The 23,012-nt window shown below is 53.8% G+C and overlaps 1 protein-coding gene across 1 annotated transcript; it reads left to right on the top strand.

Annotated features, from left to right (window-relative positions):
• Positions 1–370: 370 nt before the first annotated feature.
• On the top strand, positions 371–13,239 carry LOC125626075 (phospholipase A2 inhibitor and Ly6/PLAUR domain-containing protein-like). Its single transcript, XM_048828765.2, has 6 exons — positions 371–474; positions 9,286–9,408; positions 10,989–11,147; positions 11,864–12,004; positions 12,779–12,912; positions 13,144–13,239. The coding sequence occupies exons 1-6, from the start codon at positions 411–413 to the stop codon at positions 13,237–13,239; spliced, it is 717 nt and encodes a 238-aa protein (XP_048684722.2). The 5' UTR covers positions 371–410.
• The last annotated feature ends 9,773 nt before the right edge of the window (positions 13,240–23,012 follow it).

The following is a 23,012-nucleotide window of genomic DNA, read 5'->3' as shown; positions in this document are numbered from 1 at the left end:
TTCACCTTCACAGATCCAGAATTAAACGTTTTGATTTTTTCAACTCAAAATGTCTTTTCAAAATGGATGGCAACCTTTATATTTAAACCATTTTAAGAATGTTTTTAAATGCCGGAAAATGAACCCAAACCATTTTTTGTTCGGCTTTTCGGTCGGATGAGAATTTTGGTTCAACCGAAAATGATTTTTTATTTCCTGATCTTTTGGAACTGCCAGTGAACCAAAAAAATCGGTTATTTGTGCAGCTCTGTTGCCTGGTGCTTTTCCCTCTGAATCTGGGCTGGAATTCCCTTTCCTGCCTCATTTTGGTCTTGACTCTCTCCTCTCCCCTCAGGCAGAGCTCGCTGTATCAGCCGGGACAAGGCCCCGTTCAGCTCCGAGCCCAGCCCCGTGGGCCTCCCAGCACCAGGATGGTTTCCTTCCTCCTCTGCCTTCTCCCTGCTCTCCTAGCTACGAGTGCACAAACTACCCCACGTGAGTCACCTGCTTCTGTGGCCATCTAACCCCTCCTGGGCTTGGACCCTTTATACCCCCCGGACCCCCAGTCAGGGGAACATCCAGCATGTGCAGGGAGGGGGGATTAGCTCTGTGTGGGGTACAAGGCTCTGTCTACACTACGGCTACTGATGTGTCCCAGCACTGTAGCTGGGCCGGCAGAGGCCCGTAGTGAAGACGCCGCCTGTCCCAATGGACGGGGTTTTCCATCCTTCTAGGAACTCCCCTCCCCGAGCCGGTAGCCAGGCTGAGGAAACATCCACCCATCGGCCTGCACCTACTCCAGGGGTTAGGTCAGCCTAGCTGCGGCGCTCAGGGTGTGGACTTTTCAACCCCTCCGAGCACTGTATCTATATCACCCTGTTTAGGGTAGACCAGGCCCGAGGGACACCATTACCAGATACTGCCCTGAATTCTTATTTCCACGAAGGCCCCTCTGCATTGCTTTGGCAACACAAAGGGGACTCAATAGAGGAGTAAATTACACTGATAGGGGACTGAGTGTGACCTGGAATCAGGCCTACAATTTCCGGTAGCAGAGGGTGTGACGATGTGACTCAGCAGGGAGGGGGGAGTGTTGACCTGTGAATGTGCCCTGGGGATGGGAGACCTGAGAGCCTGTCACCTGAGCCAGGAGGGGGAGGGGGAGGTGACACCTCTGCCCAGGAATGTGAACAGAGGCTGCAGCAGGGAACCTGCTGGGTGGGTTTAGTTGGCAGTTTGGAGGCTGGGGGGAGGAACACAGGGAACCCCAGGGCTGGGGTCTAAGCTCCCTGCTCCCCCAGAAGGATGTGATTGAGGGGTCCTGGTTGTACCCACAAGCTCTGTTGTGGACTGTGTTCCTGTTGTCCAATAAACCTTCTGTTTTACTGGCTGGCTGAGAGTCTCAGTGGATCCCAGGAAGAGGGGTGCAGGGCCTGGACTCCCCCACACTCCGTGACAACTGGTGGCAGTGGTGGGATCTACTGCACCCCGTGAACGGCGCTTCCTGCAGTAAGTGACTGGGGAACAGTAAAACGAAGGGGAATTGACGGGGACCAGGCGTGCTGAAGATTCAGAGACGGTTTCGGGGGGCGGTTAACCCCTGGGAATGTGTGACCAGAGAGAAAGACTTTTGCAGTAACAGGGTCCCCCGGGGGATTGCAGCGAGCAGTCCCAGGGGCGGAGGAGTCTGCAGCTCGACCCTGGCAAAGAAGTGGTGACCTCAAGAAGGACTGGCACACTAAGGGCTTTTCCTGGAAACCGTGGGAAGCTGCCCGGCCTGCGAGTGGCCAGCAGGGAGATGTACGCTAAACGCCTTAAGAGTGACCTGGTGGAGCTGTGCAGGCAGAGGGGGCTGCGCATCGGGAGGTCCACCAAGGAACAACTGATTGCCCAGTTGGAGGAGAGGGATCGCTTGGATGACCCGATCCCTATCCCTGAGGGGAGCCGCCCGGCAGACGCAGCGTGGGCCCTGGGGCCTGACCGGGCTGGGAGGGGTCAGACTGCTGCCGAGGACATCCCGAGACCCTTCCTACCTATGTCTGGGGGAGGGGTTGGGGGAAGCCCAGCGAATACCGAGGGCACCCTGACCCCAGCACCCAGCAGGGGATCCTCCCGGCGGAGCTCCCCATCCCTGGAGCGGAGGCGGCTGGAATGGGAGAGGGAGATGAAAATGAGGGAGCTGGAGGATCATGAAAAACAACGTCAACATGAGGAGAAACAACGTCAACATGAGCAGGAGGAGAAGGAGAAACAACGTCAACATGAGCAGGAGGAGAAGGAGAAACAACGTCAACATGAGCAGGAGGAGAAGGAGAGGGAGCGTCAGGAGAAGGAGAGGGAGCGCCAGGAGAAGGAGAAACAAAGACAGCACGAACTGGAGCTGGCCAGGCTGAAGAGCAGTGGGGCCCCGGCTGTGGTGAGTGAGGGGGGACCCAAGACTGCAAGGAACTTTGATAAGTGCTTCCTGGCCCAGCGTAAGGAGGGGGAGGACATAGATAGCTTCCTGACAGCCTTTGAGAATGCCTGTGAGCTGCACAGGGTTGACCCTGCAGACAGGCTCCAGTTTCTCACCCCCTCACTGGACCCCAAAGCCGTGGAGGTGTACAGCCGGATGACAGGGCCGGAGGCAGGGGACTATGAACTGTTCAAACAGGCCCTGCTCCGTGAGTTTGGGCTGACCCCCGAGATGTACCGGAGAAGGTTCCGGAGTCAGCGTAAAACGCCTGAGGTCACCTACCTACAACTGGCCAACCGGATGCAGGGGTATGCCCGCAAGTGGACAGCGGGGGCCCGAGCTAAAGAGGACCTGCTTGACCTAATCGTACTGGAGCAACTGTATGAACAGTGCCCTTCCGACCTGAGGCTGTGGTTGGTGGACAAAAAGCTCGAGAACCCCCAGCACGCAGGGCAGCTGGCCGACGAGTTTGTGAACAGTCGGTCAGGGGGTAGCCGGGAGGAGTCCCAAAAGAACAGGCCCCCCCCGATGCAGAGAGAGAGTCACCAGGGGGCCTCCCAGCGGGGAAATAGGGAGAACCCCCTCCCAAGGGGAACGCCTGGCGTCGGGCCCCTCCGACCCGCTCGAGGGGACCAACGTGACCTGAGCTGCTATCACTGTGGCCAGAGAGGCCACGTACGGTCCCAGTGCCCTGGGCTCAGGGACAAACTGAGCAGACCCAACCTACCCAGGGTTAACTGGGTAGGGACCCAGCTGGACGAGGGGCAGATGACTCAGGCAAGGGGGGCTGCCAGTTTACCACCTGCCCCGGAGGGAAGAGTACCCCAGGCCAGCTCCACCAGAGGGCTGGAGGCTCTGGACTCAGGGCGCTCAGTTTACAGGGTGGGCGCGGGGCTGTCCCTCCGGAGAGAGTGCCTTGTTCCCCTGGAGGTGGATGGGAGGAAGGTCAATGGATACTGGGATACGGGTGCGGAGGTGACGCTGGCCCGGCCCGAGGTGGTGGCCCCAGATCGGGTGGTGCCCAACACCTACCTGACCCTGACAGGGGTGGGTGGGACCCCATTTAAGGTGCCCGTGGCAAGGGTACACCTGAAATGGGGGGCCAAGGAGGGCCACAAGGATGTGGGGGTACACCACCATTTGCCCACTGAAGTTTTGATGGGGGGAGACCTAGAGGACTGGCCAAGCAAGCCCCAGACCGCCCTGGTTGTGACCTGTAGCCAGAGCCGGCGAGGGCCACTGCTCCCTGACCTCGGGGAGGGTACCGCACCGGAGGCGCAGGACCCTACCCTGGTGGGAAGGGAGGGCCGAGGGGCACGGCTCAGAGAGGCTGAGGCCTCAGACCTGGCCACTGAGGGGGAACCGGTCCCCATCCCTTCCCCAGCCGCTGAGTTCCAGGCCGAGTTGAGGAAAGATCCCTCCTTGCGGAAGCTCAGGGACCTGGCCGACCTCAGGGTGGTACGGACCATGAGGAGAGGCTGCCAGGAGAGGTTCCTGTGGGAGAAGGGGTTCCTGTACCGAGAATGGGCTCCCACAAGGGAAGTGGAGTCCTGTGGGATCAGGAGGCAGCTGGTGGTCCCCCAGAAGTATCGCCGCAAGCTCCTGTCCCTGGCCCATGACATCCCCCTCGCAGGGCACCAGGGAATCCGGCGCACCCGGCAGAGGTTGCTACAGAACTTTTACTGGCCCGGGGTCTTTACCACGGTCCGGCAGTATTGCCGATCCTGTGACCCCTGTCAGAGGGTGGGGAAGGCCCGGGACAAGGGGAAAGCGGCTTTGAGACCTTTGCCCATCATAGAGGAGCCTTTCCAGAAGGTGGCCATGGACATCGTGGGGCCTCTCAGCAGGACGACCCGGTCGGGGAAGAAATACATTCTGGTGGTGGTAGATTTTGCCACCCGCTACCCCGAGGCAGTGCCCTTAGCTTCCATTGAAGCAGACACCGTGGCCGATGCGCTCCTGACCATTTTCAGCCGAGTGGGGTTCCCCAAGGAAGTCTTGACAGACCAAGGCTCCAACTTCATGTCGGCCCTGCTCCGGTGCTTGTGGGAGAAATGTGGGGTCCGGCACGACTGGGCCTCAGCTTATCACCCCCAGTCCAACGGGCTGGTGGAGAGGTTTAACGGGACGCTAAAGATGATGCTGAAAACCTTTATGAACCAGCACCCACAGGATTGGGACAAGTACTTACCTCACCTGCTGTTCGCGTACAGGGAGGTGCCACAGGAGTCTACCGGATTTTCGCCTTTCGAACTGTTATATGGAAGGAGGGTGAGGGGCCCCCTGGACCTGATGAGAGACGAGTGGGAGGGGAAGGCCACTCCCGATGGAGAGTCAGTGGTGGAGTATGTCCTGATCTTCCGAGAGAGACTTGCTGAACTCATGGGCCTGGCCAGGGAGAATCTGGCCAGAGCCCAGAAGAAGCAGAAGGTCTGGTATGACCGCACGGCAAGGGCCCGTGCCTACGCCACCGGGGATCCGGTGATGGTTCTCATCCCAGTGAGAAAGAACAAACTACAGGCCGCCTGGGAGGGCCCTTTCAAGGTCGTCAAGCAGCTCAATGAGGTAAACTATGTGGTGGAGCTGTCGAACCGGGCGCACCACCGCCGGGTGTACCATGTGAATATGATGAAGCCATATTATGCCAGGGGGAATGTGGTGTTTGCCGTGTGTGGACAGTGGGAAGAGCAGGGAGATGACCCCTTTAGTAGATCTATTCCCTGGGACCAGAGCTGGTTCCCCCCTGGAAACAATTCCCCTCTCGGATCAGCTAACCCCTGCCCAGCAAGCTGAGGTCAGGGAGGTGCTGCATCCGTACCGACAGCTATTTTCCAACCAGCCTGGACGCACTAATCTGACTGTCCACCGGGTGCAGACAGGGTCGCACCCGCCGATAAGATGCTCCCCCTTCCGAGTCACAGGGAAAACTGCTCAGGACCTGGAAAGAGAGGTCCGGGACATGCTGGCTTTGGGGGTGATCCAGCCATCTGCCAGCCCTTGGGCCTCGCCGGTGGTGCTGGTCCCCAAAAAGGACGGGTCGGTCCGGTTCTGCGTGGACTATCGGAAGCTCAATGCCATCACTGTATCTGATGCCTACCCCATGCCCAGGCCTGATGAGCTCCTAGACAAGCTGGGAGGAGCTCGGTACCTCACCACCATGGACCTTACAAAGGGCTACTGGCAAGTGCCGCTGGATGCAGATGCCCGGCTGAAATCGGCCTTTATCACCCCTCTGGGGCTCTATGAGTTCCTGACCCTGCCTTTCGGCCTCAAGGGAGCGCCGGCCACCTTCCAGCGCCTGGTGGACCAGCTCCTGAGGGGGATGGAGAGTTTTGCCGTGGCGTATATTGATGACATCTGTGTCTTTAGCCAGACCTGGGAGGACCACGTGTCCCAGGTTAGACAAGTGCTGGACCGACTCCAGGGGGCTGGGCTGACTGTAAAAGCGGAGAAGTGCAAGGTGGGGATGGCGGAAGTGTCTTACCTGGGCCATCGGGTGGGGAGCGGCCGCCTAAAGCCGGAACCAGCCAAGGTGGAGGTGATCAGAGACTGGCCCGCTCCCTACACCAAAAAGCAGGTCCAAGCCTTTATTGGGATGGCAGGATACTACCGAAGATTTGTGCCTCACTTTAGCGCCATAGCCACCCCCATCACTGAGCTATGCAAGAAGGGGAAGCCAGACAAGGTGGTCTGGACCGAGCAGTGCCAGGAGGCTTTCCGGGCGCTGAAGGAGGCTCTGGTCAGTGGCCCAGTTCTGGCGAACCCGGACTTTGACAAGGCCTTTGTGGTGTTCACCGACGCCTCCGACACGGGACTGGGGGCGGTGTTAATGCAGGAGGATGAAAAGGGGGAGAGACACCCCATCGTGTACCTGAGCAAGAAGTTGCTACCCCGGGAGCAACACTACGCGGCCATCGAGAAGGAGTGCCTGGCCATGGTGTGGGCCCTCAAGAAACTAGAGCCCTATCTCTTCGGGCGACACTTCACCGTGTACACCGACCACTCGCCCCTGACCTGGCTGCACCAGATGAAAGGAGCCAACGCCAAGCTCCTGAGATGGAGCCTGCTCCTGCAGGATTACGACATGGACGTGGTCCACGTGAAGGGAAGTGCCAACCTGATAGCGGATGCGCTGTCCCGGAGAGGGGGCCCCGAACTTCCCCAGGTCACTGGTCACAGTGACCCCGCTCAGTTCAGTCTCGAAGGGGGGAGAGATGTGACGATGTGACTCAGCAGGGAGGGGGGAGTGTTGACCTGGGAATGTGCCCTGGGGATGGGAGACCTGAGAGCCTGTCACCTGAGCCAGGAGGGGGAGGGGGAGGTGACACCTCTGCCCAGGAATGTGAACAGAGGCTGCAGCAGGGAACCTGCGGGGTGAGGTTAGTTGGCAGTTTGGAGGCTGGGGGGAGGAACACAGGGAACCCCAGGGCTGGGGTCTAAGCTCCCTGCTCCCCCAGAAGGATGTGATTGAGGGGTCCTGGTTGTACCCACAAGCTCTGTTGTGGACTGTGTTCCTGTTGTCCAATAAACCTTCTGTTTTACTGGCTGGCTGAGAGTCTCAGTGGATCCCAGGAAGAGGGGTGCAGGGCCTGGACTCCCCCACACTCCGTGACAGAGGGCTCTCCAACTGAGCAAACAGAGGCAGAATGAGATCCAGTGGCTGGGAGTTGAATTTAGACCAATTCAAGGTGCAGCTTGTGTGCAGGGCGCTGTACATAAGGACTGAAGGGCAGAGATTCTTCACTTATAGGTCACCAAGAGGTCTGTGCGTGTCCACACGCTGTGGTTAATTCCACTTGTATCTGTGCTAATTTGGGGAACACAGGACAATGAACGTCCTTTTGTTCTGTTTTTTGCCTGGCAATTTCCATCCTTCCCATTCCCCACAGATTGCGAATGGCTGGGCTGATCCAGAGGGATGTGGGCAAAGTTGGCTTTACTTTAAGCTCAGAGCTGTGTAACCAGGCTCTAAACCTGGGGGATCAGTCCATCAGAGAGCCTTCCCAATGGGGATCAATCCCCATGAGACTAGGGGCCAAGACAGCTGGCTTCTGTACCCCAAACCTTTCCATCAGACCCCTCTGCTGGCTGGCTAGCAGCCCAGAGAGCCTGGCTACACTCACATCAGTGGCCTTTCCCTATTTCTATGCAACCAGATAACTTCTGAACGCTGTGTTCCATTAACTCCAGAATTTTAGAGGATGTTCTAGACATTGCTGGGCAGAATCACATTGACTTTGGGGGAAATCAGAAAACCGGAAGAGGGAGATCAGGGAGACACAGAGCCGCTGGCCTCTGGCCAGCCGAGCCACACTTTCAACCACCCTTGTAACTGTGTGTAGATCAAAGAACCGGTTTGTGGTGCCTTTGACATCTTCTAGCCCGTCAACCACCCCCCCACCAGACCAGCTCTGCCCAGCATCCCCCTGGAGCTTTAACATGTTACACCCTGAGCGGCTGGTCTCCCAGACAGAAAGAAGGATGATGGTGGTGGTGGGGGTTAATTGGGGACACACAGAGCCCCTGACATGGGGGGAGAATGGGGCACCCTAGTATGGGAGATGGGTAATGGGGGGCACACAGAGCCCCTGGAATGAGGTAGGGGATGGGGGGGCTTGCATGGTGTCCCTGCAATAAAAGGGGGTGGGGAGGGCACACAAGGAGTTTGTGAGGATCAGTTGGGGCTGCCAGGAGCCCTGGCCGGTGCGACAGACTCAGCCAATGCACACTGCAAAGCAAGTGACTCACCGGTCCTGTGAATACCTGTACAACGGGAGCCACGTCTGAGGTGGGCGGAGTATAGTTTGTGGGTGGAGCTTGGGAAGAACATCATCCCCTTCACCAGTGCCCAGTGGGACCCCCGGGTACCATTGGCCCTGTCATAAATATAAAGGGAAGGGTAAACACCTTTAAAATCCCTCCTGGCCAGAGGAAAAACCCTTTCACCTGTAAAGGGTTAAGAAGCTAAAGGTAACTTCGCTGGCACCTGACCACAATGACCAATGAGGAGACCAGATACTTTCAAAAACCTGGGGGTGGGGGTGGGGAAACAAAGCCTCTCTGTCTGGGTGATGCTTTTGCCGTGGACAGAACAGGAATGGAGTCTTAGAACTTAGTAAGTAACCTAGCTAGAGATGCGTTTGATTCTGTTTGTTTAAATGGCTGAGAAAATAAGCTGTGCTGGAGGGAATGGATATTCCTGTTTTTGTGTCTTTTTGTAACTTAAGGTTTTGCCTAGAGAGATTCTCTATGTTTTGAATCTAATTCCCCTGCAAGGTATTTGCCATCCTGATTTTACAGGGGTGATTCTTTTACTTTTTCTTCAGTTACAATTCTTCCTTTAAGAACCTGTTTGCTTTTTCATTGTTCTTAAGATCCAAGGGTTTGGGTCTGTGTTCACCTATGCAAATTGGTGAGGATTTTTATCAAACCTTCCCCAGAAAGGGGAGGGGTAACCTTTGGGAGGAATTTGGAGGGGGAGAAGACGTTTCCAAACGGACTCTTCCCTAATAATAATACCTGTTAGATGTTTGGTGGTGGCAGTGATAAAGTCCAAGGGCAAAAGGTAAAATAGTTTGTACCTTGGGGAAGTTTTAACCTAAGTGGGTAAAAGTAAGCTTAGGAGCTTTTCATGCAGGTCCCCACATCTGTACCCCAGAGTTCAGAGTGGGGAAGGAACCTTGACAGGCCCAGGGGCTGAAATTGTGCAATTGCTGAGTGTCCGGGAGGAAATCGGGTCCGTTAACCCCTCGGCTCGTTTGTAGCAGAGGGGGAAGACTGGGGTAAGGGACATTTCAGAGTGACACTGTTACATCACAGTAAGAAGGAAATACTTGTTCTTCTTTTTCCAGCTGCGACCCTGACATGTAAGACGTGCTTTGGTCAAACAAAGGAGTGCAGTTTTGTTCCAGGGATCTGCCAAGACAACAAGGCTACTGGTGGCTGCCTCTCTGTGGCAGAAGATATTAAACTGGGTAGGTGACATTGCCGTCACCCCAGGCACATCCCGCCCCTCAGTCTGTCACCATCCTCATCGCTACGGCCAACCCCAGCACAATCCATCCACAAAGCACATTCCCCCGGCACACAACACTCAGTCTGGGCTCGACGCTTGATTTGTTCAGGCAACGTCACTGTGTTTTACGTAGCGATTGGAAGACGCGGCAGTTTGGAATCCTGGCCCCATTGGAGTCAGTCACAAATCTTCCACTGAGTTCAGTGGGGCCAGGATTTTACCCCTGGAGCTTTATTTATTGAATTTCATTCACTACGGTTTCAGCTCCACAATGCACGGCTGCGCTGCAACAAGCAAAACTGCTTTGGGTGGAAATGCACGTTCTGAATTGTGTTAAAAATAGAGATTGGCGCTGAGATCCCTTGTACACTGTCGGCTTGCCCCCAAAATCTTGTAGGAAGCGGTTAGTCACCTACTCCGGGCAGGAGCCCGGCCGCACACGGTTTTTCCACTTGCTTCAGATGCAAATTCAAGATTCTTTAAGTCAAACGGGCAAAAAGTGATTCCAAACCTTCTCTGTATTCAACTCTCTGAGCTCTTCAGGCCGGCAGATTTCACTAGTTCCCTTCATTTCTCAACATTTGCCCTTTGGAATCAAAAACCTCAGTTACAGACCCGCTTTCTGTTCATCTTCCACTGAATTAAAGAGAGTAAATGGCTCCTTCCATTTACTCTGTAAGAAGAATGCATAGCACACCGCCAGCTTTAACGTGGTCTGTCTTTATCTAATCTATCTATCGCCACCCCCCATCTATCTATCCCCCCACACCCCCTCTATCTATCATCTATCTCTGTCTCCACCCCCCTTCTATCTATCTATCTATCTATCTATCTATCTATCTATCTATCTATCTATCTATCTATGTATCTATCTCCACCCCCCATCTATCTAATCTATCTATCCCCACACCCCCCCTGTCCCCACCCCCCATCTATTTTATCTTCATCTCCACCCCCCATCTATTCTATCTCCATCTCCACCCCCCATCTAATCTATCTCCATCTCCACCCCCCATCTAATCTATCTATCCCCACCCCCCATCTATCTAATCTATCTATCCCCACACCCCCTCTCTGTCCCCACCCCCCCATCTAATCTATCTCCATCTCCACCCCCCATTTATCTATCTATCCCCACCCCCCCATCTATCTATCTATCTATCTATCTATCTATCTCCATACATGCCACCTGCCTCTGACCACACTCAGGTCATTTTCCCAGCACAGTCACAAATGGGTTTATTGAAACTTCCACCCACTCAGGGTCTCTCTTCACCGCAGCCGTGAACCCATTTTAGCCCTAATCATCCCACCGCACCCCCTACTATCCACACCCAAAACCTTTTACCCTCTGGCTGGCTGATGCAGTTTGGGGTGTAGTTGAGACCCGGGTTCCTCTTCAACTTCCTGAACTGGACACAGGATCCCAGCAGTGTCGCCCCAGGACCAAATATGGAGGGAAAATAACCTCTCGACTGCTACTCGAGGTTCCCCTCCCAGCCTCTCATTTTCTGTTTTGGTTTTCTGTCTTTAACAAAGATGGGACCCAGGACATGTCCTTCTTCAAACAGTGTCTGAGTAGCTATAAAAGTGACATAAAAGTCCCCATCTCGTTCACTGTTGGGAATGGCCAGTATGTGAGGATCAACACCGCACAATGCAACGACGCAGATAACTGTAACTCGGGCGCACTGGAAGGTAAGTTGTGGGTCTGTTTTTACTGTCCCTGTTTCATGGCTTGTCCACAGGAACAGTTTGGACGGCGCTGAGCTGGGGCGTGACTGCAGCTCTCCGCGAGCCCCCTGCCGATGCACGTGACCATTCGAGCGCGTTGCAAGGGCACTCGCTCAAAGCACATGAACGAAGGGTTCACGCGCGTCAGCAGGGCGCATGTGGACAGCTGGGCCGTGGCAGGCTGGCGCAGGGTCGATTCACACCCCGGCAGATCCTTACACCCCGGATCCCCTTACTACAGTCGAATGGTTCATGTGGACAAGCCCCGGCACAATTGTATTTGTTACCGTTTCTCCCCTTTATTGTCCATTCACTCGAACGTCATTTCTGCCGCCATTGAAATGGCTGTAGCTGGCGGGTCTCCAGACCAGGGGGTGGGTGGAGCAGTCGGGGCCCATGTGAAATCAGACGGGCGAGGGCTGCAGGCGAGAGAGGGGGCAGCAGCCGGGATGGGCTCAAATGGAAACCTCCCTGAGCCTGTCAGGCTCCACTTCAAACTCGCTGGGGCCTGGAACCGATCGGCTGTGGCGTTCACAGATGGTGGTGTCACAGACAGACGGAGAAATGCCGTCGGGCTGGGGGTGGGGCCTTCACGCGCTCGGGCAATGCAGGGCACAGACGAGGGGTTTGAACGAGGTTTAACCCACCCTGTAACCGTCTCGCTCTCTCTCGGTTCTCAGTGCCCACGGGGAGCACCACCGAGAACGGCCTGCAGTGCCCCACCTGCTTTGCTCTGAACTTCACTGTCTGCAACAGCACCATCACCCCTTGTACCGGGGACGAGACCTACTGCCTGGATTTCACTGGGTTTCTAAAGAATGGTAAATGCTGCCAGCTGGGGACAGGGCGGGAGCTCCGCGGGAATCTCAGGCCTCGGGAACTCCCCAGAGAACTGGTGAAACCTAGAGTCCATGCTGGGCCCTTGGGCGGGTGGGGGCGGCCAAGGGGGGTTTTGGCCAGAGGGAAGGAGAGAGGAACTTGGAAGTTTTCCCTTCCTCACCAGCTCCCCCGGCTCAGTGATGCCGCCCGGCTCCTGGAGTTATGACAACGTGTCTCTTGCCATGGGAAGGGTTGTTATGTCAGTGATGCCGAGCTGGGGAGAGAACCCAGGAGTCCTGGCTCCCAGCCCCCACTGCTCTGACCACTAGACCCCACTCCCTGTATGTTTAAGGTGGAGCGAAGCCATTGCTCAGTGTGGAAGCTCCTGTTCTCAGTGTGTGTCCAGGACTCCCAGCGCTTTGGGGTGTTTATAAAATAACTGAACCGAGCGGTCGGGGCTGCCAGGGACGCTGAGAGCCGGGCGTGTTCCTCGGGGGGGCCGCGCGCTGGGGAAGGAGCTGCCCCCAGGCCATCAGCTGGGATCCAAACTCCAGCTTCAGTCTCTTGTGGAGCTGCAGAAAGGGGCGCGGGGGAGGCAAGAGGGGACCAGACGCCCGGCCTGCCGTGGCCGGTTACAGCGAGAGCAGGGAGAGCACCGGGAGGGTGGGACCGGGGGGCAGAGGCGGGAACCGCTGGATGGTGGAGACAGAGGTTCTGGGGGCAGAGAAGGAACCAGAGCTGCCCCCGCCTCATAACAACCTGGTTTCCTCCCTCAGGTCCATCTTCTTCGCCATTTGAAGCGAAAGGCTGCGCTACTGCGTCTGCTCAGGACATTAAACCTGGAAGCACCCTGATTTCTACACCGTACACATTTTCCTTTTATTGGGGGGCCACTGTTCCGGCAGAGAAAATACCCACCCTCCCCCCGTCCACAACCGCCACCGCCCTAGAAACAACCCCCCCCATCCCCAATACAACCCCCACCCCCAGCCCCAATCCAACAACCCCCCCCACCCCCAATCCAACCCCCACCCCCACCCCCAATCCAACCCCCACCTCAACCAGACCCGCTCCAACAACCCCCCCTCCCAAAACTACCACCACAACCAAAAGAACCACCCTCCCCAAAACAACCCCTGCCACCACCGATGGAGCCAGCCCGGCTCTGGGGAAATTCTCCTTTGCCCTCTACCTGCCTGGCCTGACTGGGCTGCTGCTGGTGAAGCTGCTGTCCTGACCCCCTGCCCTGCACGGGCCACGTGGCACCTGGTGCCTGTGAGGAAAGGCCTGAATTCCCAGCAGCGCCCCCTCCGAGGCCCCCCCGCGCTGCCGGGGCGATGCAGGGGGGCCACTGCATAACCAAGAGTCTGCCCAGAATATGGGTGTGCATCTGTCCTGGTACCTCACGGCTGGCTGGAATCTCTCTGTGCATTAGCAAATTCACTGAATAAATCAGGATCCGAAATAAAAGCCCCCGGTGTGTTGTTAAGTACAGGTTGCCCATTGCTGGGCCCGTCCGCAGGAGACTGGGGCGCTGTCAGATGCATTAGCCACATAAGAATTTGCTTGGCTCTCTGTGTATGTGTGTGTGTGTGTAAATATAAAATCTGCAATAAAAATCTACATTCCAAATATAAAATCTGCAATCCAAAAATCTACATTCCAAGCACACCATGGAGGTTGCACACTGAAGCTCTGAGAAGTCAGGAAATGCCAGAACACACGTTGCCAGTACAAGCTTAATCCAATCCCCCGGCGCATTTGCATTGTGCTCCAGCCTTTGATTCACGATCACGCACTGTGTGTTCTCCACCGCAGCCCTGCCTCGGTCAATACGTCTGTTTCTTCTCAGTGGGGCACTACCCCAGGCCGTATTTCCCACTCGCTGTTCCAAGCCTGCGCTGCACTGAATGATTAATGACACCTCCTGGGCCTCTCTGCAGAGTTCTCGCCACAGGATCTGAGGGCATCACAAACCTTAATGACTTGGTCTGTGCAACAGCCCTGTGGGACCCGGGAAACTGAGGCATGGTGGGGCTCCACACAGGGAGTCCTGTCACACCTCTCCCCATGCACGTGGCCACACTGCTATCCACACTCGAGCATAAGAATGTAAGAATGGCCCTACTGGGTCAGACCAAAGGTCCATGTAGCCCAGTATCCTGTCTTCCGACGGAGGCCAATGAAAGGTGCCCCAGAGGGAATGAACAGAACAGGGAATCATCAAGTGATCCATCCCCTGTCGCCCATTCCCAGCTCCTGGCAAACAGAGGGTAGGGCCACCATCCCTGCCCATCCTGGCTAATCGCCACTGATGGACCTACCCTCCATGAATTTATCTAGTTCTTCTTTGAACACTGTTATGGTCTTGGCCTTCACCACATCCCCTGACAACCAGTTTCACAGGTTGACTCTGCGTTGTGTGAAGAAATACTTCCTTTTGTTTGTTTTAGACCTGCAGCCTGTTAATTTCATTTGGTGGCCCCTAGTTCTTTTGTTAGGAGGAGTAAATAACACTTCCTTATTTACTTCCTCCACACCCTTCAACCTTTTATAGACCTCTCTCCTGTCCCCCCTCAGTCGTCTCTTTTCCAAGCTGAAGAGTCCCACTCTTAGGGTATGTCTACACTACGGAATAAGGTCGAATTTATAGAAGTCGGTTTTTTAGAAATCGGTTTTATATATTCGAGTGTGTGTGTCCCCACAGAAAATGCTCTAAGTGCATTAAGTGCATTCACTCGGCGGAGTGCTTCCACAGTACCAAGGCTAGCGTCGACTTCTGGAGTGTTGCACTGTGGGTAGCTATCCCACAGTTCCCGCAGTCTCCGCTGCCCATTGGAATTCTGGGTTGAGATCCCAATGCCTGATGGGGCTAAAACATTGTCGCGGGTGGTTCTGGGTACATATCGTCAGGCCCCCGTTCCCTCCCTCCCTCCGTGAAAGCAAGGGCAGACAATCGTTTCGCGCCTTTTTTCCTGAGTTACCTGTGCAGACGCCATACCACGGCAAGCATGGAGCCCGCTCAGGTAACCGTCACCGTATGTCTCCTGGGTGCTGGCAGACGCGGTACGGCATTGCTACACAGTAGCAGCAACCCCTTGCCTTGTGGCAGCAGACGGTGCAGTACGACTGGTAGCCGTCATCGTCATGTCCGAAGTGCTCCTGGCCACGTCGGCTGGGAGCGCCTGGGCAGACATGGGCGCAGGGACTAAATTTGGAGTGACTTCACCAGGTCATTGTCTTTAGTCCTGCAGTCAGTCCTATTGAACCGTCTTATGGTGAGCGGGCAGGCGATACGGATTGCTAGCAGTCGTACTGTACCATCTTCTGCCGGGCAGGCAAGAGATGAGGATTGCTAGTAGTCGTATTGTACCATCTTCTGCCAGGCAGGCAAGAGATGAGGGTGGCTAGGAGTCGTACTGTACCATCTTCTGCCGAGCAGCCATGAGATGTGGATGGCATGCAGTCCTTCTGCACCGTCTGCTGCCAGCCAAAGATGTAAAAGATAGATGGAGTGGGTCAAAACAAGAAATAGACCAGATTTGTTTTGTACTCATTTGCCTCCTCCCCTGTCTAGGGGACTCATTCCTCTAGGTCACACTGCAGTCACTCACAGAGAAGGTGCAGCGAGGTAAATCTAGCCATGTATCTATCAGAGGCCAGGCTAACCTCCTTGTTCCAATAAGAACGGTAACTTAGGTGCACCATTTCTTATTGGAACCCTCCGTGAAGTCCTGCCTGAAATACTCCTTGATGTACAGGCACCCCCTTTGTTGATTTTAGCTCCCTGAAGCCAACCCTGTAAGCCGTGTCGTCAGTCGCCCCTCCCTCCGTCAGAGCAACGGCAGACAATCGTTCCGCGCCTTTTTTCTGTGCGGACGCCATACCAAGGCAAGCATGGAGGCCGCTCAGCTCACTTTGGCAATTAGGAGCACATTAAACACCACACGCATTATCCAGCAGTATATGCAGTACCAGAACCTGGCAGAGCGATACCGGGCGAGGAGGCGACGTCAGCGCGGTCACGTGAGTGAGCAGGACATGGACACAGATTTCTCTGAAAGCATGGGCCCTGCCAATGCATGCATCATGGTGCTAATGGGGCAGGTTCATGCTGTGGAACGCCGATTCTGGGCTTGGGAAACAAGCACAGACTGGTGGGACCGCATAGTGTGGCAGGTCTGGGACGATTCCCAGTGGCTGCGAAACTTTCGCATGCATAAGGGCACTTTCATGGAACTTTGTGACTTGCTTTCCCCTGCCCTGAAGCGCATGAATACCAAGATGAGAGCAGCCCTCACAGTTGAGAAGCGAGTGGCGATAGCCCTGTGGAAGCTTGCAACGCCAGACAGCTACCGGTCAGTTGGGAATCAATTTGGAGTGGGCAAATCTACTGTGGGGGCTGCTGTGATGCAAGTAGCCAACGCAATCAAAGATCTGCTGATATCAAGGGTAGTGACCCTGGGAAATGTGCAGGTCATAGTGGATGGCTTTGCTGCAATGGGATTCCCTAACTGTGGTGGGGCTGTAGACGGATCCCATATCCCTATCTTGGCACCGGAGCACCAAGCCGCCGAGTACATAAACCGCAAGGGGTACTTTTCGATAGTGCTGCAAGCTCTGGTGAATCACAAGGGACGTTTCACCAACATCAACGTGGGATGGCCGGGAAAGGTACATGACGCTCGCATCTTCAGGAACTCTGGTCTGTTTCAAAAGCTGCAGGAAGGGACTTTATTCCCAGATCAGAAAATAACCGTTGGGGATGTTGAAATGCCTATATGTATCCTTGGGGACCCAGCCTACCTCTTAATGCCATGGCTCATGAAGCCGTACACAGGCAGCCTGGACAGTGGTCAGGAGCTGTTCAACTACAGCCTGAGCAAGTGCAGAATGGTGGTAGAATGTGCATTTGGACGTTTAAAGGCGCGCTGGCGCAGTTTACTGACTCGGTTAGACCTCAGCGAAACCAATATTCCCACTGTTATTACTGCTTGCTGTGTGCTCCACAATATCTGTGAGAGTAAGGGGGAGACGTTTATGGCGGGGTGGGAGGTTGAGGCAAATCGCCTGGCTGCTGGTTACGTGCAGCCAGACACCAGGGTGGTTAGAAGAGCACAGGAGGGCGCGGTACGCATCAGAGAAGCTTTGAAAACCAGTTTCATGACTGGCCAGGCTACGGTGTGAAAGTTCTGTTTGTTTCTCCTTGATGAAACCCCCCGCCCCTTGGTTCACTCTACTTCCCTGTAAGCTAACCACCTGCCCCTCCTCCCTTCAATCACCGCTTGCAGAGGCAATAAAGTCATTGTTGCTTCACATTCATGCATTCTTTATTCATTCGTCACACAAATAGGGGGATGACTACCAAGGTAGGCCAGGAGGGGTGGTGGAGGAGGGAAGGAAAATGCCACACAGCACTTTAAGCACAGCACTTTAAAAGTTTACAACTTTAAAATTTATTGAATAACAGCCTTCTTTTTTTTGGGCAATCCTCTGTGGTGGAGTGGCTGGTTGGCCGGAGGCCCCCCACCGCGTTCTGGGGCGTCTGGGTGTGGAGGCTATGGAACTTGGGGAGGAGGGCGGTTGGTTACACAGGGGCTGTAGTGGCAGTCTGTGCTCCAGCTGCCTTTGCTGCAGCTCAACCATACACTGTAGCGTACTGGTTTGGTCCTGCAGCAGCCTCAGCATTGAATCCTGCCTCCTCTCATCACGCTGCCGCCACATTTGAGCTTCAGCCCTCTCTTCAGCCCGCCACTTACTCTCTTCAGCCCGCCACTTACTCTCTTCAGCCCGCCACCTCTCCTCCCGGTCATTTTGTGCTTTCCTGCACTCTGACATTATTTGCCTCCACGCATTCATCTGTGCTCTGTCAGTGTGGGAGGACAGCATGAGCTCGGAGAACATTTCATCGCGAGTGCGTTTTTTTTTCTTTCTAAGCTTCACTAGCCTCTGGGAAGGAGAAGATCCTGTGATCATTGAAACACATGCAGCTGGTGGAGAAAAAAAAAGGGACAGCGGTATTTAAAAAGACACATTTTATAAAACAGTGGCTACACTCTTTCAGGGTAAACCTTGCTGTTAACATTACATACATAGCACATGTGCTTTCGTTACAAGGTCGCATTTTGCCTCCTCCCACCGCGTGACTACCCCCTCAACCTTTCCCCCTCCCTGTGGCTAACAGCGGGGAACATTTCTGTTTAGCCACAGGCAAACAGCCCAGCAGGAATGGGCTCCTCTGAGTGTCCCCTGAAGAAAAGCACTCTATTTCAACCAGGTGACCTTGAATTATATCTCACTCTCCTGAGGATAACACAGAGAGATAAAGAATGGATGTTGTTTGAATGCCAGCAAACATACACTGCAATGCTTTGTTCTACAATGATTCCCGAGTACGTGTTACTGGCCTGGAGTGGTAAAGTGTCCTACCATGAAGGACGCAATAAGGCTGCCCTCCCCAGAAACCTTTTGCAAAGGCTTTAGGACTACATCTAGGAGAACCGCAAATGCCAGGGCAAAGTAATCCTTTCACATGCTTGCTTTTAAACCATATATAGTATTTTAAAAGGTACACTCACCAGAGGTCCCTTCTCCGCCTGCTGGGTCCAGGAGGCAGCCTTGGGTGGGTTCGGGGGGTACTGGCTCCAGGTCTAGGGTGAGAAACAGTTCCTGGCTGTCGGGAAAACCGGTTTCTCCGCTTGCTTGCTGTGAGCTATCTACAACCTCCTCCTCACCATCATCTTCTTCGTCCCCAAAACCTGCTTCCGTATTGCCTCCATCTCCATTGAAGGAGTCAAACAACACGGCTGGGGTAGTGGTGGCTGAACCCCCTAAAATGGCATGCAGCTCATCATAGAAGCGGCATGTTTGGGGCTCTGACCCGGAGCGGCTGTTCGCCTCTCTGGTTTTCTGGTAGGCTTGCCTCAGCTCCTTCAGTTTCACGCGGCACTGCTTCGGGTCCCTGCTATGGCCTCTGTCCTTCATGCCCTGGGAGATTATGACAAAGGTTTTGGCATTTTGAAAACTGGAACGGAGTTCTGATAGCATGGATTCCTCTCCCCAAACAGCGATCAGATCCCGTACCTCCCGTTCGGTCCATGCTGGAGCTCTTTTGCGATTCTGGGACTCCATCATGGTCACCTGTGCTGATGAGCTCTGCATGGTCACCTGCAGCTTGCCACGCTGGCCAAACAGGAAATGAGATTCAAAAGTTCGCGGTTCTTTTCCTGTCTACCTGGCCAGTGCATCTGAGTTGAGAGTGCTGTCCAGAGCGGTCATAATGGAGCACTCTGGGATAGCTCCCGGAGGCCAATACCATCGAATTGTGTCCACAGTACCCCAAATTCGAGCCGGCAACGTCGATTTAAGCGCTAATCCACTTGTCAGGGGTGGAGTAAGGAAATCGATTTTAAGAGCCCTTTAAGTTGAAATAAAGGGCTTCATTGTGTGGACCGGTACAGGTTTACATCGATTTAACGCTGCTAAATTCGACCTAAAGTCCTAGTGTAGACCAGGGCTTATTAATCTCTCCTCATACGGAAGGCTTTCCATCCCCCTCATCATTTTTATTGCCCTTTTCTGAGCCTTTTCCAATTCCAGTAGATCTTTTTTGAGACAGGGCAACCACATCCGCACGCAGTGTTCAAGCTGTGGGCGTCCCATGGATTTATATTGAGGCAACACGATCTTTTCAGTCCTAATTTTGCCACCTCATTGTTTACCCCTTTTTCCAGATTGTTTATGAATATGTTGAATAGGACTGGGCCCAGTGCAGATCCCTGGGGACACCACTATTTACCTCTCCTTATTCTGAAAACTGACCATTTATTCCTACCCTTTGCTTCCTATCTTGTAACCAGTTACCTACCCATGAGAGAACCTTCCCTCTTGTCCCATGACAGCTTACTTTGCTTAAGAGCCTTTGGTGAGGGACCTTTTTAGAGGCTTTCTGAAAATCTAAGTACACTACATCCACTGGGTCCCACTTGTCCACATGCTTGTTGACCCCCTCAAAGAATTCTAGGAGATTCATGAGGCACGATTTCCCTTTACTAAGACCAAGTTGACTCTTCCCCAGCAAATTATGTTCATCTCTGTGTCTGACAATTCTGTTCTTTACTATAGTTTCAACCAGTTTGCACAGTGCTGAAGTCAGGCTAGCCTGGGTCCCTCTCCCTGAGCTGGGCCGGACCCCTCCCAGCTGCAGTGTGGACGCATCCTAGAGGGCAGACCAGTGGCCCTCCCACAGCTGGGGAAAGCGGAGGGCCAGTGAAGGGGGGCATCCACTGGGAAGATGGAGGGACCCCTTGGGGAAGAGTCCTTGGGCAGCAGTCTCACTGGGCTGCCAGAGGCAGAGGATGAGTGGGAGTCGCGGTGCATTTGTTGATTTCCACCCTTGTCTCTGTTAAAGTGACTGGGCTCCCCTCTGAGGATATTTAATCTTCCAGGGTCCATCTCCTAAACATTGCTGTCATTAGACATTCCCCAGGCTGGGGTTCACCTCCACCCCAGAGGTGGCTGCACTTCAGTGCTATCCTAGCCCGGAGGGATCTGCGGTCCCTTGGCATGTAAGAGAGAAAGAATCATAGAATATCAGTCTTGGAAGGGACCTCAGGAGGTCATCTAGTCCAACTCCCGGCCCAAAGCAGGACCGATCCCCAATTAAATCATGCCAGACAGGGCTTTGTCAAGAAACGTACTAGGGTAGTACCTAGAGATCAGGAATGCGTTGTGCCAAGTTCTGCCCAGACTCTGACTAGATTGCGGCCCCAGTTGTGTCAGGCGCTGCACAGACGTGTTGACACAGTCCTGCCCTGGAGATCTTTCGAGATAGACAGAGGAGGTGTATGGGGATAGATAAGTAGTACAAGTGTGACAACATCAATCAAACATTGCACCCACCTCTTTTACCCTCAGGCTCCACCCACTTGTCACCGTAAAACTCAGCCCCTGGGGTATTATTTCTGGGGTCAAGATGGACACATAACCAGAAGGAAGGAATGGCATGTGACCCCTCTGTAAACTCCCCCCGCCATTCTGTACCAAGTGGGGTGATTTTCAGCCCCACAGGACCTCCCTGAGAGTAGATTTGACCAATTAGGACAGGTTCTGGGATGGGGTGACCCACCCGAAAAGAGGGCTCTGTGACCCCTCTAAGAACTCCCCCCTCACCAAAGGGGTTTCAGCCCCCCTTAGAGCATTCCAGAAGGGAAACATCTACTAATCAGAAGAGGTGTAATGCCAGGGTCTAGGATGGAACCCTTCCCCACGCCCCCAATGTCTGGAGTTTTACTCTGGAGTTTTACAGTGATTTTAAGTATATCTTAACAGCAATAGACAGTCTCTCTACATGAGCCTGGGCCTTAGGCCTCAAAGATAAAATGGGCAGTGAAGTACCATGGCCTTTAAAGCTGTTTGCAGTGAAGGTTGCCTGCCTCAAAAATTATACACAGATCAGAGAAAAGAATTTCTCAACCAAACTTTAAGCAGATTGCTAAAGTGGCATGATGTGGGGGGTGTGGGGCCATTTAACAGAACTTTACAAATTCAGATGTGGAGACATTCTGCATCCCACAACCCAGTTCGCTACCTAACGTGTTACCTGAGTTTATAAAGAGTGACAACCGGAACTTTCACAGAACTATACATACCAGACCTGCTGATGTCAACCCCTCAAATTCTCTGAAGGTATGGAAAATGGTTTACGGAGACAGTTTTAAAATAAAACCAGTTGTTGCCCCTTTTAGAAAAGGCTACCACGTAAAACTATCTAAACCGAAAGAGCTTTTGAAAAAGGTTTGTGGGGGACTTTCCCATTCCCCTCACTCTTGTGTTTTCAATGACAGCCGAGATTCTAGAGAACAAGGCTGCAAACTTGGTGAGGCACCAATACAGAATCACCACCTACCAATTGAATCTGAGCCTTGCATTAATGCATTGATATAACTAATCCCCAGGTTTTCCATCGCACTGTTCACCAGTCGCTCTCCAACCACCCCCTCTCTTTAGACTCCTGCAGATCCTAACACCTGGATTCCGTCTGGAAGCCCCCTACCCATCTCGACAACCTCAGGGAGCAAAACTGGCTTGAAATACAACCAAGGCCGAAACGCACTTCTCCGCTCAGTTATTCTGTAACTAAATTCCCCCAGCCGGGCATGACATCATGGGCACGAGACCCAGTTGGACACAACGCCCTTGACATGGGGCGGATAAGAATATGTGTCACCAATGAATGTTTGCCCAATTTAAGGAGAAGGAATTTAACAACCTGTTCTGGGCGTGAGAGGGCAGCTGTCCTAATGGGGCCAACTCCATGGTCAACCTTAGTTACCTTGGGATAGTTTCACTAGATCCCCCATTTAGTGTCAATCGACCATCACTCCATTAGAGTAAATGGAACCAGATCCTGGGCTGGTGTCAATTGGCCCTAGCTCTATTGGACAGATCCCCAGCTGCTGTGAATTTGCCCTCTCTCTATGATCCACACCATCTCATGATCTGGCTAAACACCTCCAATGTGCAAACAGTCGCACCTCTACCCTTGTGACTGAGCTGAGTATCATCTCTTAACTCTGTTGCACGAACCAGGAGACTTTACGAGACAAGTTCTATAAAACACAAGCTGATGGGTTGAGAAAGAGTCGGTCTGAATTGTACTTAAAGAGGGAGTGGCCAGGCATGATGGTCGTATTGCATGTTGCTTTCAGTAAATCATTACACCCAATTACGTCCAATTCTGTCTTTGGCCTATATAGAGAGGAAAGGGGCCATGCTAGACAGGTTAGTGCATCTCTTCAACTTCCAGAGAAATTGGAGGTGAACTGGACTATTTTGCACCTGAAGGTAAGAGTTTCTAAGCTGTGTTATATTATCCGTTGTAATCTTCCCTGGTCTGCTGCAAAGCGGGTAAAGGCTGGAGATATATCTCAGGTGCACGCTCCCGCTGCAAAACCCCATGACGACGACAGAGCCGGGATAAAGCGGCTCAGTCTGTGCAAGGGAAAAGAA

Source organism: Caretta caretta, chromosome 24 (genome assembly GCF_965140235.1).
Source record: "Caretta caretta isolate rCarCar2 chromosome 24, rCarCar1.hap1, whole genome shotgun sequence".
NCBI classification, from domain to species: Eukaryota; Metazoa; Chordata; order Testudines; family Cheloniidae; genus Caretta; species Caretta caretta.
The sequence above is the reverse complement of the archived record's forward strand: the minus strand, read 5'-3'. Positions and strand labels throughout refer to the sequence as shown.

Excerpts from the sequence above, each read along its gene's own strand:
- LOC125626075 (XM_048828765.2), top strand. The coding sequence starts at position 411 with ATGGTTTCCTTCCTCCTCTGCCTTCTCCCTGCTCTCCTAGCTACGAGT. Across the intron at positions 12,005-12,778 it reads CACTGGGTTTCTAAAGAATG|GTCCATCTTCTTCGCCATTT; the intron begins GTAAATGCTGCC and ends TTCCTCCCTCAG. Across the intron at positions 12,913-13,143 it reads CCACTGTTCCGGCAGAGAAA|ACCACCGATGGAGCCAGCCC; the intron begins ATACCCACCCTC and ends ACAACCCCTGCC.